The sequence below is a fragment of the Lactuca saligna genome, chromosome 9 (genome assembly GCF_052625555.1).
Source record: "Lactuca saligna cultivar CGN05327 chromosome 9, ASM5262555v1, whole genome shotgun sequence".
Taxonomy (NCBI): domain Eukaryota; kingdom Viridiplantae; phylum Streptophyta; class Magnoliopsida; order Asterales; family Asteraceae; genus Lactuca; species Lactuca saligna.
Genome location: NC_136425.1, coordinates 132,245,001 through 132,258,518, shown reverse-complemented (window position 1 = coordinate 132,258,518; position 13,518 = coordinate 132,245,001). Strand labels below are relative to the sequence as shown.

At 31.7% G+C, this 13,518-nt stretch overlaps 1 protein-coding gene across 27 annotated transcripts; it reads right to left on the bottom strand.

The window, feature by feature from the left end:
• Nucleotides 1-288: 288 nt before the first annotated feature.
• On the bottom strand, nucleotides 289-5,421 carry LOC145017933 (ABC transporter G family member 3-like). Of its 27 annotated transcripts, none has more exons than XM_078975877.1 (6): nucleotides 4,078-5,421; nucleotides 3,578-3,998; nucleotides 3,418-3,493; nucleotides 3,010-3,228; nucleotides 1,600-2,366; nucleotides 1,359-1,476 (listed from the first exon to the last, which is right to left on the bottom strand). In XM_078975877.1, exons 2-5 carry the CDS (start codon nucleotides 3,582-3,584, stop codon nucleotides 2,288-2,290), a joined length of 381 nt encoding a protein of 126 aa, XP_078832003.1. In that variant the 5' UTR covers nucleotides 3,585-3,998; nucleotides 4,078-5,421; the 3' UTR covers nucleotides 1,359-1,476; nucleotides 1,600-2,287. The 27 variants fall into 27 exon arrangements, 4 of the variants coding, with proteins under 4 accessions (XP_078832003.1, XP_078832004.1, XP_078832002.1 ...); XM_078975878.1 differs by having other exon boundaries at nucleotides 3,578-3,961; XR_013666721.1 differs by lacking the exon at nucleotides 1,359-1,476 and adding exons at nucleotides 289-603; nucleotides 894-1,067; nucleotides 1,154-1,298 and having other exon boundaries at nucleotides 1,600-3,497; nucleotides 3,578-5,421.
• Nucleotides 5,422-13,518: the final 8,097 nt, after the last annotated feature.

Genomic DNA, 13,518 nt, shown 5'->3' with positions numbered 1-13,518 from the left:
TTTTTAAGTTTGTTCTTATATTAGGGAAAATATTCTTAATCATAGAGTTTGGTTTATACTCAAAATTCTATATCTTATATTTATCATGTATTATTATTTAATAATACTTAATTATTTGTATGTTTAAAGGATTAAACGTAAACAAAGTGATTTTCCTAAGGTATAACCGTAGACCCTAGGGGAAATATTAGTTCTCTATAACAAAGGCACTGATACCAATTTGTCACACTCTCAGCCGGCGTAGCAATGTAATGAATAGATCACAAACAAAGCATATAATAAGCAGTATACGAATAATAAAATATTACAATACTAAATACACGTGTCTTACATCATTACAAACTAGGTGGGGAACCCCCGCGTTGCGGGGGTCGGATGCGACAATTTTTTTTCGTTGTTTGTTCTTTGTAAATGTTATTTGATCAACTATTTGTTTATAGTTTGAGTATTGTTATTGGGCAGTAATATTGTTTCGTCATGGATAATTTTTTTGTTGTCGGATAAGCCATTTATCGAAATATATATTTCATGGGTTTATCCTTTGGTTGATGGGATGGAACTGGAGAGCCGGATTCCACGGATCAAATAAAATGCCTCCAAATCCTATAATTAGGTAGGATTCTAATTAATAAAAAGAAAGTAAGATGCGACAACTATATAGAACTTTTTATAATTTTGATCCCTATTAGAGACTTTGGTAACGGTTTTGGTCCCTGTACCATACTCAATTAATATTTTGCCCCTTATGTAATTTTTTTTAAAAAAATGTAATTACTTAATTGTCATTGCATTTGTTGGGTCCTTGTACCAAATGAGTTCCAACCTTAATACGTGGAGGATGATAAAAAAAATCAGCAACAGGAAAACTCGGTTAGCAACTTTGATTTGCTTACATGAACGATTTTTTAAGATGTGGCATCTGATGTCCACACAAGCATGTGCTATACTTATGGACACTTAAAAACAACAGTTTTTGACACTTTTACACACGTATGTGACCATTTCAGTCGCCATGTGAAATGCCAACTCATTGAAAAATGCCCAACTGAGAAAATCGAACATGGCAGCTGTTTTGTAGGTCAATAATGACAGAAATGAAGAGAAAAAGTGAATAAATATATTTTATGCAAATAAAAAACTCATAATGGCTCACCAAATGAGAACTGATTAAAAGAGCCCAATCGCTAGCATTCGGTGGTTGAACCCTGTCATGCACTTTCTGCAATCCATCCAACCACTTGGAAATGGAAATCATGGTCTTAGTAGATGTTTCTCAAAATATTGAATTATTTGAGGATCTGCCAATTGTTTGTATCGCTAATCAAATTAAGAATTACTTGAAGCTTCCACTCAGTCAATAAAAAAAATTTAAGCACTTTGTTATTACTGTAAAAATTATACAAACAAATTGCTATTATCGTTAAAAAATGTAATTACATTGCTATCCTCTCAACAAGCTGTAAAAAATGTAAGTACCTGAAAAACCGAAACCCAACTTAAAATGACTAATTTCTTTTATTTCCACGTGCAAAAATAAGATTATGTTAATGAAAGTATGTTGCTGTTATAGATAAATTCATGCAAAGATCCATGTCATACCTATGGTTAAAATAAACCAAAGCTTTCGATTCGCTATCAACCGGCAAGAATCCACAGGTAACAACCTTTTCACCCTTTGAATCATCAAATAAATCCTAAAAACTAAAAGCAAATTATTTTGTTCACACCGTCAAGTGGTAGCTTGTTAGGAGGGATAAGAAACATAAATTGACAAAGGGAACATGTCATTTTCTCGCTTTATCCTTACAGCATGTTCCTTTCCTGACCTTAATTATTTTGTCAGACACAGGTAAAGCCCCAATCACAGTGTCAGTTTTAAAAATAGTTGAATGATATTTATGGGTAGTTCAAAAAAAATGAAAGTTCATTGCTATATTTATTAGTTATTTAAAAAAAATGAATGTGTTTTACTCTAATCAGGTAGTTTTTCATATAAAAAAATCGAAAGTATAATGGTGTATTTGCATACATAGTTCATACCTCTCGCCTACAAAAAATAATAATAATAAGTTGGTTTTAAAAAAAAAAAAAAAAAAAAAAAAAAAAAACTTGTAAGGTAAAAATTGATAATTGATATTTGAGGGAAAAAAACCTTACAACATCGGCAACCATCCTTAAACGTCTTCTGATATCTAAAGAGTTGCCACTATTGTGTATAACATTAAAAAGGATGCCCCTCATTAGATAACAACCAAAGATATGCTCCCACTATCATACTATCCTTCCTTCAAATCTGAGTATAACATCCAGGGCACTGCAACGTATACGGTGGTGGGCAGTGGTGGTGAAAGCCTCTTCTGTTCCAACTACCAACCAATTGAAATTAGGGCAAATAGTATAGATTGAAGACAATAACGGTTCATTAATGTGACAGTAGAAAGTCATTATATTTTTGTTAGATTGAAACAACTCATAAATTATAACCTACTTGTAAAAAAATTATGATTCTGGATACCTTTCAGGTTATTATAGTGTGATAATATCCATTCGTCTTGGAACAAAAAGAATGTTTGAGTAATACGTAAAGATATACATATATGGGATTTTGATTCCTTCAAAAGACTTAAAAAGTTGTTTTTTTAATATTAATAAAATATATGATTGCAGTTCTAATTATTAATATCTAAAAAGCTGAAAGAAACTTAAAAGAAAAGTTATTATGTATTTCATAAAAATGATGAACAGTACCCTTAAAAGGACCCACTGCAGGGGCCACTCACTCAAAGTCTCAAACCACCTAAACAAAACAAAATGCATCTAGAAAGACCACAACAAAATGCACAGATTCAACACAAACCCTAACCAATAATTTTTTTTTCTTTTTTTTTTAAAAGAACACAAAAATTGGGTATTCCACTCACTCAAATTAAAAGTCCACCAATTTGGTGTTTACTGATTTATTCCACAAAAGGGTATTGAGAGTAAGGGAAAAAAGGTAAAATCTTTGACCTGCCAAGTTGGTGAAGAGGTTCATCTATGAATAAGACTTGTGGCCTCATTAGAAGCTTTCTTTCTATGCTGACATGTCTTTTTTCGCCACTTGGAAGGCCTTTCATGTAGCAATGTCCACCTATGAGTTTATTTGCATAGTCACCTAATGATATGGCAAGAATTGCATCGTCTACAACACTTTTCTTTTGATAAAAAAACCAGAAAGTTGAAGGAGTGCTGAGTAGTAAAGAAAATCGCGAACTGTTAATGATCCGATTAGTGTGTTTTTTCTCTCAACAAATCTCTTTCAATAACACAAGAAGTTTGTTAGAAAAATCAGGTCCCACAACATAAATATCTTGATTTTACAACTAAAATGTTGATTTGATTCCATCCCATCATACTAAAGAAATCTTGAAAACTTACATAGGATCCATATTGCAATTTTGGTTTTGCTCCAGTGATGAATACTTCACCATATGTTTTAGCTGAATCATCCAACCTTCCTAAAGGGGAATGAAAAATTGTTAAATTTCACAAATCTAAAATTGGAAATAAAAAAAATTGTTAAAGTTTGACTAAATACCTGTCATTGTTCCAGGTAAAGCATAGCCATTTGAGCTTTTTATAACTCGATCAGAGTATTTTTCGTTTTCCTTTTATAGTAACTGTTAAATCCTTCCACACCATAGTAGCACCTGCTATCTTTCTTGCGACAACTGCACCTTGTGGTAGTGGTGGTCTGGTGGAGATGGCATGGAGCCACTGTTGAGCTTTGAAAGAGATGGTGAGATGGGGGTGGTGGCAGTGTTAATGGAGTCACCACCATCGCCACTCTTTTCCACCCTAACTTCAACATCTGATTCTTCCCAATAAGGTGAATCTTCAAATGAAATCGGTTGTCTTAAAGCACCTAGTTTTCTTAAGTAGAAAAAGTTACTTGATGGTACTCTGCTAGCAGGACTGGTTGCTGAAGACGATGAAGATCTGTAGTTATCTGATTGAGACTGTATTTTTTCCATAGTAGCAAGGATGATAGAGAGAAATCTGAAAAGAAAACTATAGTTGGAGTTGAAGAATTCATACCTGTCACATGTAAGCAAGAAATACCAAGGGTCGGATTGGCAGCTCTCGATGAAGAGTTTGACTTCATTATCTTCGAATCTTCCATGACAGCCATCTGCCTCTCCACTAAAATTTGGGATTTTCTGAGGAACAGGGGAAAGACCCCTCATATAATGATATAGGCAAAGTACAGCCCGACCCGTGTATCTCTTGACCTAGATGTGATTTTGCAAACTAAACATGGAATAAAATCAGTGATATGGTCATGTTTTCATCTAAGAATTAGACCTTTGGTCAACTTCTTTTCATTACAAATCAGTGATATGGTCGTGTTTTCATCTAAGACGCACACTAAACAATAAGAAATCATCTTCATGTAGATTCACCCTGTAATACAGATCTTCCTCATCACTAAACCAAAAACGAAGAACAATGAAACATAAAACGATACAGAAAGTACATCATATAGAAATATGAACATTTTGTACAACGAATTTGTTTTGATTCTTTATAGATTTCAATATACAATACACAACCATTCTAATAGTCTGTTTGATTCATGTGATTGAAATAGATATGATCGTGTTTTCAAAAATTACCATTGGATTCACGAAGCGGCGACAGAAGGAGAATCAGGCATAGATGTTGAAATCAGAAGAGACCGACGTCGGCTCTTGTTCCTGCTGCTAGTCAGTGACGGTAATCGAAAACCAATTTTAATCGAAACTGCATTCTCCGGTGGTCATCATAGAGGAATCGAGACCCCACCAACAGCAAGACATGCGTCGCAGAGGAAACAATTGAAAGAAAAGGGAGAATTTGGAGAAGACGGCATACCTGGAGTGTCGACTATGATCCGCAACCCGAGGAAAACAACTGTAGATTAAAGCAAACATAACCGATAACGAAGAAGCAGTCGGTGAGTCGTCGTTGCTATGGTGGTTCGACTTCGACGAAATTGACGAAATTGAGGTGTGATTTCCATAGATCATATGCCAGCAATTGATTCAGGACAGTATAGAAGAAACAGAAAACGCAAAATCGAGGTTTGTGCGTGCGAAACAAAAGTGATAAGTGTGTTGGGTGTAGTTGTTGCTGCTGCCGCCGCCGACCTCCATCTGCCGTCGTCGCAGCTTCTGCCATCGCAGGTAAAAATTGTCGGCCTCCCCTCGTTGATTTCTCGGTGATTGATCAGGAGAAACCAAGAGACATATCGGTGGGTGACGATGGGTTAGCAACATCTCATACCTGCAATCTGGGTTTTGGAGTCGCTAAGATTTGGATAAGGATGGTGGAAGGAAGAAACTGGAAGGATCGATTACCTACAGATGTGGGGATAAAATGACCGACAAACCGATATTATTCCTAAAAAATGTCCACATTTAATATATATATATATATATATATATATATATATATATATATATATATATATATATATATATATAATAAAAGAATGTCAATACATTTCCTTAAAGATAAAAACATTTGTGATAAAACGTTGTCAACATCAAAAGTACAAACTAGGGAATCCATAATCTAATCCATAATCTGAGAAAGAAACCGCAACTCTTTAGTTACCTAAGAATATATGTTTTAAAGATATGTCAATAAAATTGTTGGTGAGTTCTACAGATTTTGATACTGTGTAGTTTTATGATCAAAAATATATTTTATATAAATATATTTGAATATCCATTTGTATAAAATAAAATGTACTTTTTCCAAATCCAAAAAGTAAAAAAGAAATCGTTTATCTCCTTCCAATCCCAATCCCATGAAAGTAAAAATGTTTTTTTATGTAGATAACTTATTAGTTGTAAGGTTATAAACAATAAAAAGACATGTCGAAGGATTTATTAAGTAATATTCCACTTAATCCATTAATTGACACTTATCTATTATAAGCAAATCATTCTCACTATATACAATCTTATCTCAACTTGTATAAGTATACAAACCACGTATAAATCCTATTTCAATTCTATATGTGTAATAAAACAAACATTGGGGTCTCTAATGAGCCTATAACCGAACTGCAGACGCACAAACCTCTTAAGAAGCACAAGTGATATGTTGAGAACATCACCAACGCTTCATCGTTGTCATAAAATAATGAGAGGTTGAACCTTTACGCCTGTTTCGACTCGTCAGACTTATCTTGTAGCTAGCAACCACATGCGGGATAGTCAACTCATATAGATTTATGCTAAAAAGATTATTGATCCTTGTGAATAAACGGTTATAACACATACATTCTTACTAATTTTATCGTTCTTAGTGGATGAAAATCACATCTCATATCTCATATAGAGAAACCCATGTTTAGTAGTTCAAACAATGAGTGTGTGCAATTTAGTCCAAAACTTTTGTTAAAACTTCATTAGACTCTTATTTGTTCAACTCATTAAAATGGAAAATTAAGTCTTAACACATGGATTTCAAGGTTTACTAGACTTATTCTTTATAATTCATATAAGTTTTTCCTAACAAAACTCGGGTACCATAACAACCGTATTTTGACCAAAAACTAGGTTTCATCCAATGTGAAACTAACAATTACAATAATCACAAGCTTACAAAATCTTTAAAAATACATCGTTTATAATAAAACAACTTTTTAACGTAATTAACCGACGTTCTTTTATAACTATTGAAGTTTATAGCGATCTATGATATTTATATTTTTATATTGAAACATAAAAATATAACCATATCATGTTTGGTTTCACACATACAAATACATGTGCAGTTATATATATATATATATATATATATATATATATATATATATATATATATATATATATATATATATATATATATATATATATATATATATATAAAATTAAATCTTTTAACTCTTATAAACTTGTTTTTAATTTATATATAAAAATACAACTTATTAGATCTATTTTATATATATATATATATATATATATATATATATATATATATATATATATAAACCAATCCCATGACTTTGAACGCATACATATATACATATACTAAGAACCATGATTTGTATACAACATATATATACAACTAGATCTAATACATATTAATAATATATACATAAACATAAATACTTTATATATACATGTATATAGATCTTTAGCATTTTCAATATATATATATATATATATATATATATATATATATATATATATATATATATATATATATATATATGCACGTGCACACATATGCTCGTATACTTATATCCATGATTTTTATACAACATACATGTACAATTAGATCTAATGCACCTAAATAATATATACATAAATACATTCATATATACGTAGATCTTTAGCATATTATATATATATATATATATATATATATATATATATATATATATATATATATATATATATATATATATATATATATATTTATATATATATAGACTTAGGTTATTCTATTCAAAATAATTATTGTGTTATTAGCATAAATGTAGGGTAATCATTTTACTTATTTTAAGATTTAAGAAAGTGATTAATATATTATTTAATTAAATATAATTGAAAAATATTATTTAATTTAACTAGAAGGGTATTTTAGTCATTGCATATTATAAGGGATCAAAGATTCTATTAAGTTTAAAAATCCGATTTTACAAATTATAAGGTTTTTAGTTCGGATATTCTGACAGAATATGTTTGAGTATGTTCAAAAATAACAAAATTTCTTGTAGAATAACAAAGTTCTCGAACCATCAATTGAAGAATTAAAACAAAAATTACATTAATTATTATAGAATACATGTGACATTTGCTAAGAATTACATTTATTTTTAAAGAATAAAACTAAAAAAACTTTCAAATCGGGAAAAAAAAACATCAAACTCTAAAAAAGACACTAATACATTCTAAAAGAATAATGTTGCTAAGAATCACTTTCAATTCCATGGTCCATCTTCAAGCATCAGCTGCTTCTGTGGAAACAAATCCAATGCATAAATCAGTGAGAAAAATATCCATATTCCATTCCAACAGAATTGGAATTCGTGATTCCGTTATGATAGAATTGGAATTCAAGATTCAGTTACGATATGCATTCTGTTAGAGCAGGTTGATTTTTCCGGGGAGAATCTGAATCATTTGGTTGTTGCTATTGTTGTTGCAATGGGAAGTTGTACCCTTAGACCATAACATACACTCAATGGATCACCTGTATAGATACACAATTCAGTTTTGGATTTTTAAGTTAAATAAAAAAAATACAAACAATTTTGTTCCAATTTTCTAATTTAGTTTTGCAGAATTGACAACAATTAAGAATATACTTATAATTTGTAAGGTTCTTCTAAATTCCAAACCAAGACTTTTCACAAACACTTAAAAAGCAAAAATAAAAGACTTCATTTGAAGCTAGACCCATTACATTAGAAAGAGACATAATGGGATTTGAGGAGTATGTTTCTCCAATCACAATATGCCGATTGCATTCATCATCACATTAACTATAGCAAACATTTTGGATCTAAATTCATGGTTTTGATCTAAGGATTTGAGTTTCTAAATCTAATCCTATCATAGAATTACGAACATACAAATTAACAAGTCCCACTACTTCTAGTCACAATAAAGCAGTAATTCATGAATATTTCACTAGAAGAAACTTAAAATCACAATTAACTAAATCAGTGATTACTCACATAAGTTATTAAGGGATACGATGAAGCAAAGACTTGTAAACAACAACATTCAATCGAGCAAACCTACACAGAAACCAATTTCAGAATACAAAGAATTCATGAATCCTGTTTGATGTAAGAGAAAATGAAAGACGACTGAAAGTACTGGGATTGAACACTGAAGCAATTGCTTTGAGATTGTAATAGACGTAAAAAATACAAACCTCCTGTGCCTGATTCAACTGACTGAAAATCACAAGAAAGCAATCAGAGCGCTTCATAAAACACTCAACACAACATAACAGTTCTGAGAAGGATCACAAACTGGAAGCACAATATAAGCCAACAATTCGCACTCCATAGCTGAGCGAACCAGTGGACACCCCTGGTGAGCATTCAGAACCAGTGGACACCCCTGGTGAGCATTCAAGAACTATCTCCGGCAATTGGTTCAGGAACGCGCTGGCTGGTGCACCAGTAATGATCATTGGGTCGTCTTCTACATCATGCTTATCGACATCAATATTATATCGATACTTGAGAGAAGATAACCTACTTAGACTCCCGATCTCAACGCTAAACACGAGAACAAGTACCCCCTTGCGATCGATCGAAATGTGTCGCTCTATGAAGAACACAATGAAGGGCAAACCCATAAAGGGTTGCTGGTGTCGATTTGTTCAATTTAGGGTTCTCAGAATCGGGTTTTTAGATAAAGAGGGGAACGAGATTTAAACTAGAGAGATACCATTCTAGGGATTATTTTTGGAAGTTATTAATCAAATGACTAAATTACCCTTATTATTTATTTATTTAATTTTGATTGGCCCACATTTATGCATATGATAACACAATACTTACTTTAAACAAATAAACCTATATATATATATATATATATATATATATATATATATATATATATATATATATATATATATATATATATATAGGTGGGTTAAATTCAGAAAATAAAAAAGGTTGAGAATTGGGGAATCATTCTCAGCCACTCGTTTAATCTAAGCATAAAAAGACACGGTGGTAAACTTGTAAATATGATAATAACCTTCAATCTCAAATACGTAAATGTATAGAGATTGTTCATCATCCAAATTTCTCCTCCAACCTTCAACAATCATCCAGATTTCTTCAGTTAAACCATCATCAACATCATCCGGTGTTAATCAATCATCGATCTTCGTCAATAACATGTTTATCAACACGATTCAACAGTTAACAACAAAAATTCATTTTTGGTTCTTTTAATCCAACCTTCAATTCTGCTTGAATACGACCAGATCTTCAACATCTACGATTAATTTTACTCCCAGGGTTATTAGATCAACATCATTAATAATCAACAAAAAATCAACTTCATATCATTCATTCAACATCGATTCTCAAATAAAACTTCAAAATTGAGGTTAGAAAAAGATCAAATCGTTTTTTTTTTAAATTTCATATAATTCTCTATCTATCTACTATTTTGTAAGATTTAAATAGTCAAAGTATCATGTTTTTAACATTTTTAAAAAAGTTAAATTGTATGCACTCCAACTGTTTGATGAAATGCAAAAACTAAATTACCACGTTATATTCATATATGAATATGTTTTCTCACCTGAATTAGTATATTATTCTTAAAACAAAAAAACGAATATGCAAGTCTGTATCTTATTCATATGTGAATAACATATAAAAAATTATATATATTTGTGAAAACATTGTAATATTTATATGTGAATATACTGTGTAATATTCATAAGTGAATATATCATCTAATATTCACAAGTGAATATACTATATAATATTCACATGTGATATACCATGTAATACTATGTAATATTCAGATATGAAATATTATATAATATTCATAAGTGAATATACCATCTAATATTCACAAGTGAATATACTATGTAATATTTACAAGTGAATGCATCGTCTAATATTTAAATATGAATATACTATGTTTAGTATATGCTATATTCATATATGAATGATACTTAAATTGTAAAAAAAAAATTAATCATAGTTTTTATTCATAAGTGAATAACGGATGTACTGTAGTAAAAACATGATTCATTTTTATTCACTTATGAATAACGATAGCTGGAAATATATATAAAAAAAATTATTTTATCTTAAAACTATGTCAATATGGATGTCTATTTGTAGAGAATAAAAAATCATGAATTTTGGTATATTTAAAATCATTTTTCGATAAAAATAGCTTCTTAAAAATTAAAAAAAAAAAAAAAAAAAACGAAAAAACTATGTTTTTGTATATATTAAGGTAATGCTTAGCATGGTTTAAGAAAACATGCTTTGTTAGAAAACACATGTCTATTTCTTTCCCATTTCCGCTGGTACAATGGAGGCTTTTGCGACAAAAATAAATGAGTGGTTAAGAATGATTCCCCTATTCTCAACATTTTTTTTTTCTCAATTGAACCCTCCTCTCTCTCTCTCTCTCTCTCTCTCTATATATATATATATATATATATATATATATATATATATATATATATATATATATATATATATATATATATATATATATAACATATATAATTTGATCTATATAGATTTTTGATCATCTTTTGCATGAACTCGTTAAGCAAAACGTTAATCACGTAGACTTTTGCTCCCCCAATATCATAAAAAACTAAAAGAGGAGCAATAGAAACTCACCCTCAAAGTGTATACTGCTCGTTTTAGAGATCGGGTCGTTTTTTTCATTTTTCTAACTTTTGCTCGTGACACCTTTTGGACAGTTTCAGCACTCAAGAACATAGATCTGCATGAAAGTAACCCGAAAATCAACTTTTAATTAATAATGGAGCACTAGAGGGGGCTGAAATAGTCGCCATAAAACCACCATTCACGGCGGTGCGTGGCCTATCTACGATGCTTGTGCTGTTACTTTGGCTTCTTTCGAGGTTGTTTTTGACGGGAAAGAGGGAGGAGGTATATGGGGTAGTCGTGTCGGAGTAGGAAACGTTGAAATGTGGCTGGAGGTTTTGAACGACAAGAGAACAAGGGAAGCCAACCGGTTTTCCGGTGTCTTTCTCTTGGCTGTTTGGCCTTCGACGAGTTGTTTTTAACAATCATGGGTGGCAGCGGGGCATGGGGTGAAGGGATGAAGTGTTTGCTGGAGATGTGATAGATGGGGGAGGCTACACAGCTGGTGGAGGGATTGCCGACCCCTCTTCTTTCGTCGGAGATACACATAGTGATATTGAGTGAGAAAGAGAGAGAGAGTGAAAGGGGAATGATTTTAAAGGAATGAAATAAGATTTTTGAATATATGAGAAGGATTTAGATGATTTAATAACATAAATATACATGTGCATGGTACTTCCATGATCTTGGGTGATGTCACCCTCCCATTTTGCCTCGATTTACATGCCAACAATCCTGACTTCATAAAAATATTTCAAAAGCATTTCTAGATTCTCTCGGATGTGATGATTTCAAAAACGCAAACGAAATTCATATCCGATACACGAAACTATGTGAAGACATGTTTAAAGTTTGAGTTTTTAAAGGTTCCGGTCCGACAACATCACACTGCCAAACCAAAACGTTGGAAACATCTGGGGGTGGATGGAGTGACTTCATGTATAGTATCATAACAAATGAATAGTAATGAAACATAGAAAAACAAACATTCATACATTTAGACTTAGAGTATTACATTGTTTACAAACACAATTGTTCGAAAGTTGATTACAAATAACTGAAAGGTAAGAAAAACATAACATGGCGATGCCGACCGTCAAGAAGGGTTGAGTACCTGCCTACTAGATCCCTGAGAATACAATTTTTTTTTGAAAAGTGTCAAATAAAAAGTTGGTGAGTTCATAAACATATTTGTGGGTAAAACGTATTAGTATATTTGTTCATAATACGTTGTAAAACTCCAGAAAATCCGATAATTTCTATAAAAAGTAGTTTGTGAGTCTCGTTATAAAATCTGTGTATAGTTGCATGCATGTTCTTTGTTTTCCTTTATTTGTATTAGAAAGAAGGTGTTCCCAGAAAATCATATATTTTTTCTATAAAAAGAGGGTAGTGGTCTTAAAACCCTAAGACCGAAGTTGTGAAATTAGTTTACATAATATACGAAACATAGTTTTCTATTTTATAAAACTAATGGGGTGTATATCCTTCACTTGTAAAGTACAAATATATAGTTCCAGAAAAATGCAGTATTTTTATGACAACCCATAAATTTCTATCTTGTAAAGTCAAACCAATCAATCAAAAGTCAGATGTGTTTCTATTACCTTTAGCCTTGTTAAGGGTCATTTTAATGAGTTCTAATCCTAGCACTCTTAAGGACTGGATGTTGAGAAGTGTTAGCTTACGATTAGAGGAATACAATCGAACCAGAAAACCCATTAAAGAGTGTTCATGGCCATGAACCCAAGTATGGCCGTGAACGCCTCTTAGGCCGTGAACTCATGGTATATAGATGGGTTTTAGCCACTTTCCTTCACTTCTTCTTCTCTTGGCTGCAATCACTCCATTCTCTCTCAAGTATCATAGATCAAGAACTCCATCTTTCACTCCTAAACACCCCTTTCATTTGCTACTCCATAGAAGCTTACTAGGAACATCAAACACCCACCAAAACACCAATATATTCAAGTGTTATTCTCCATATTTGGGCCGTGAACACCAAGCGGGCCGTGAACCACTCATCAAGTTGGGCCGTGAACATCAACTTGGGTCGTGAACCATTCATCAAATTGGGATGTGAACTCCATTGGGTCGTGAACCATCCTTACTTTGGGTTGTGAACACCCAATCGGCCTCTT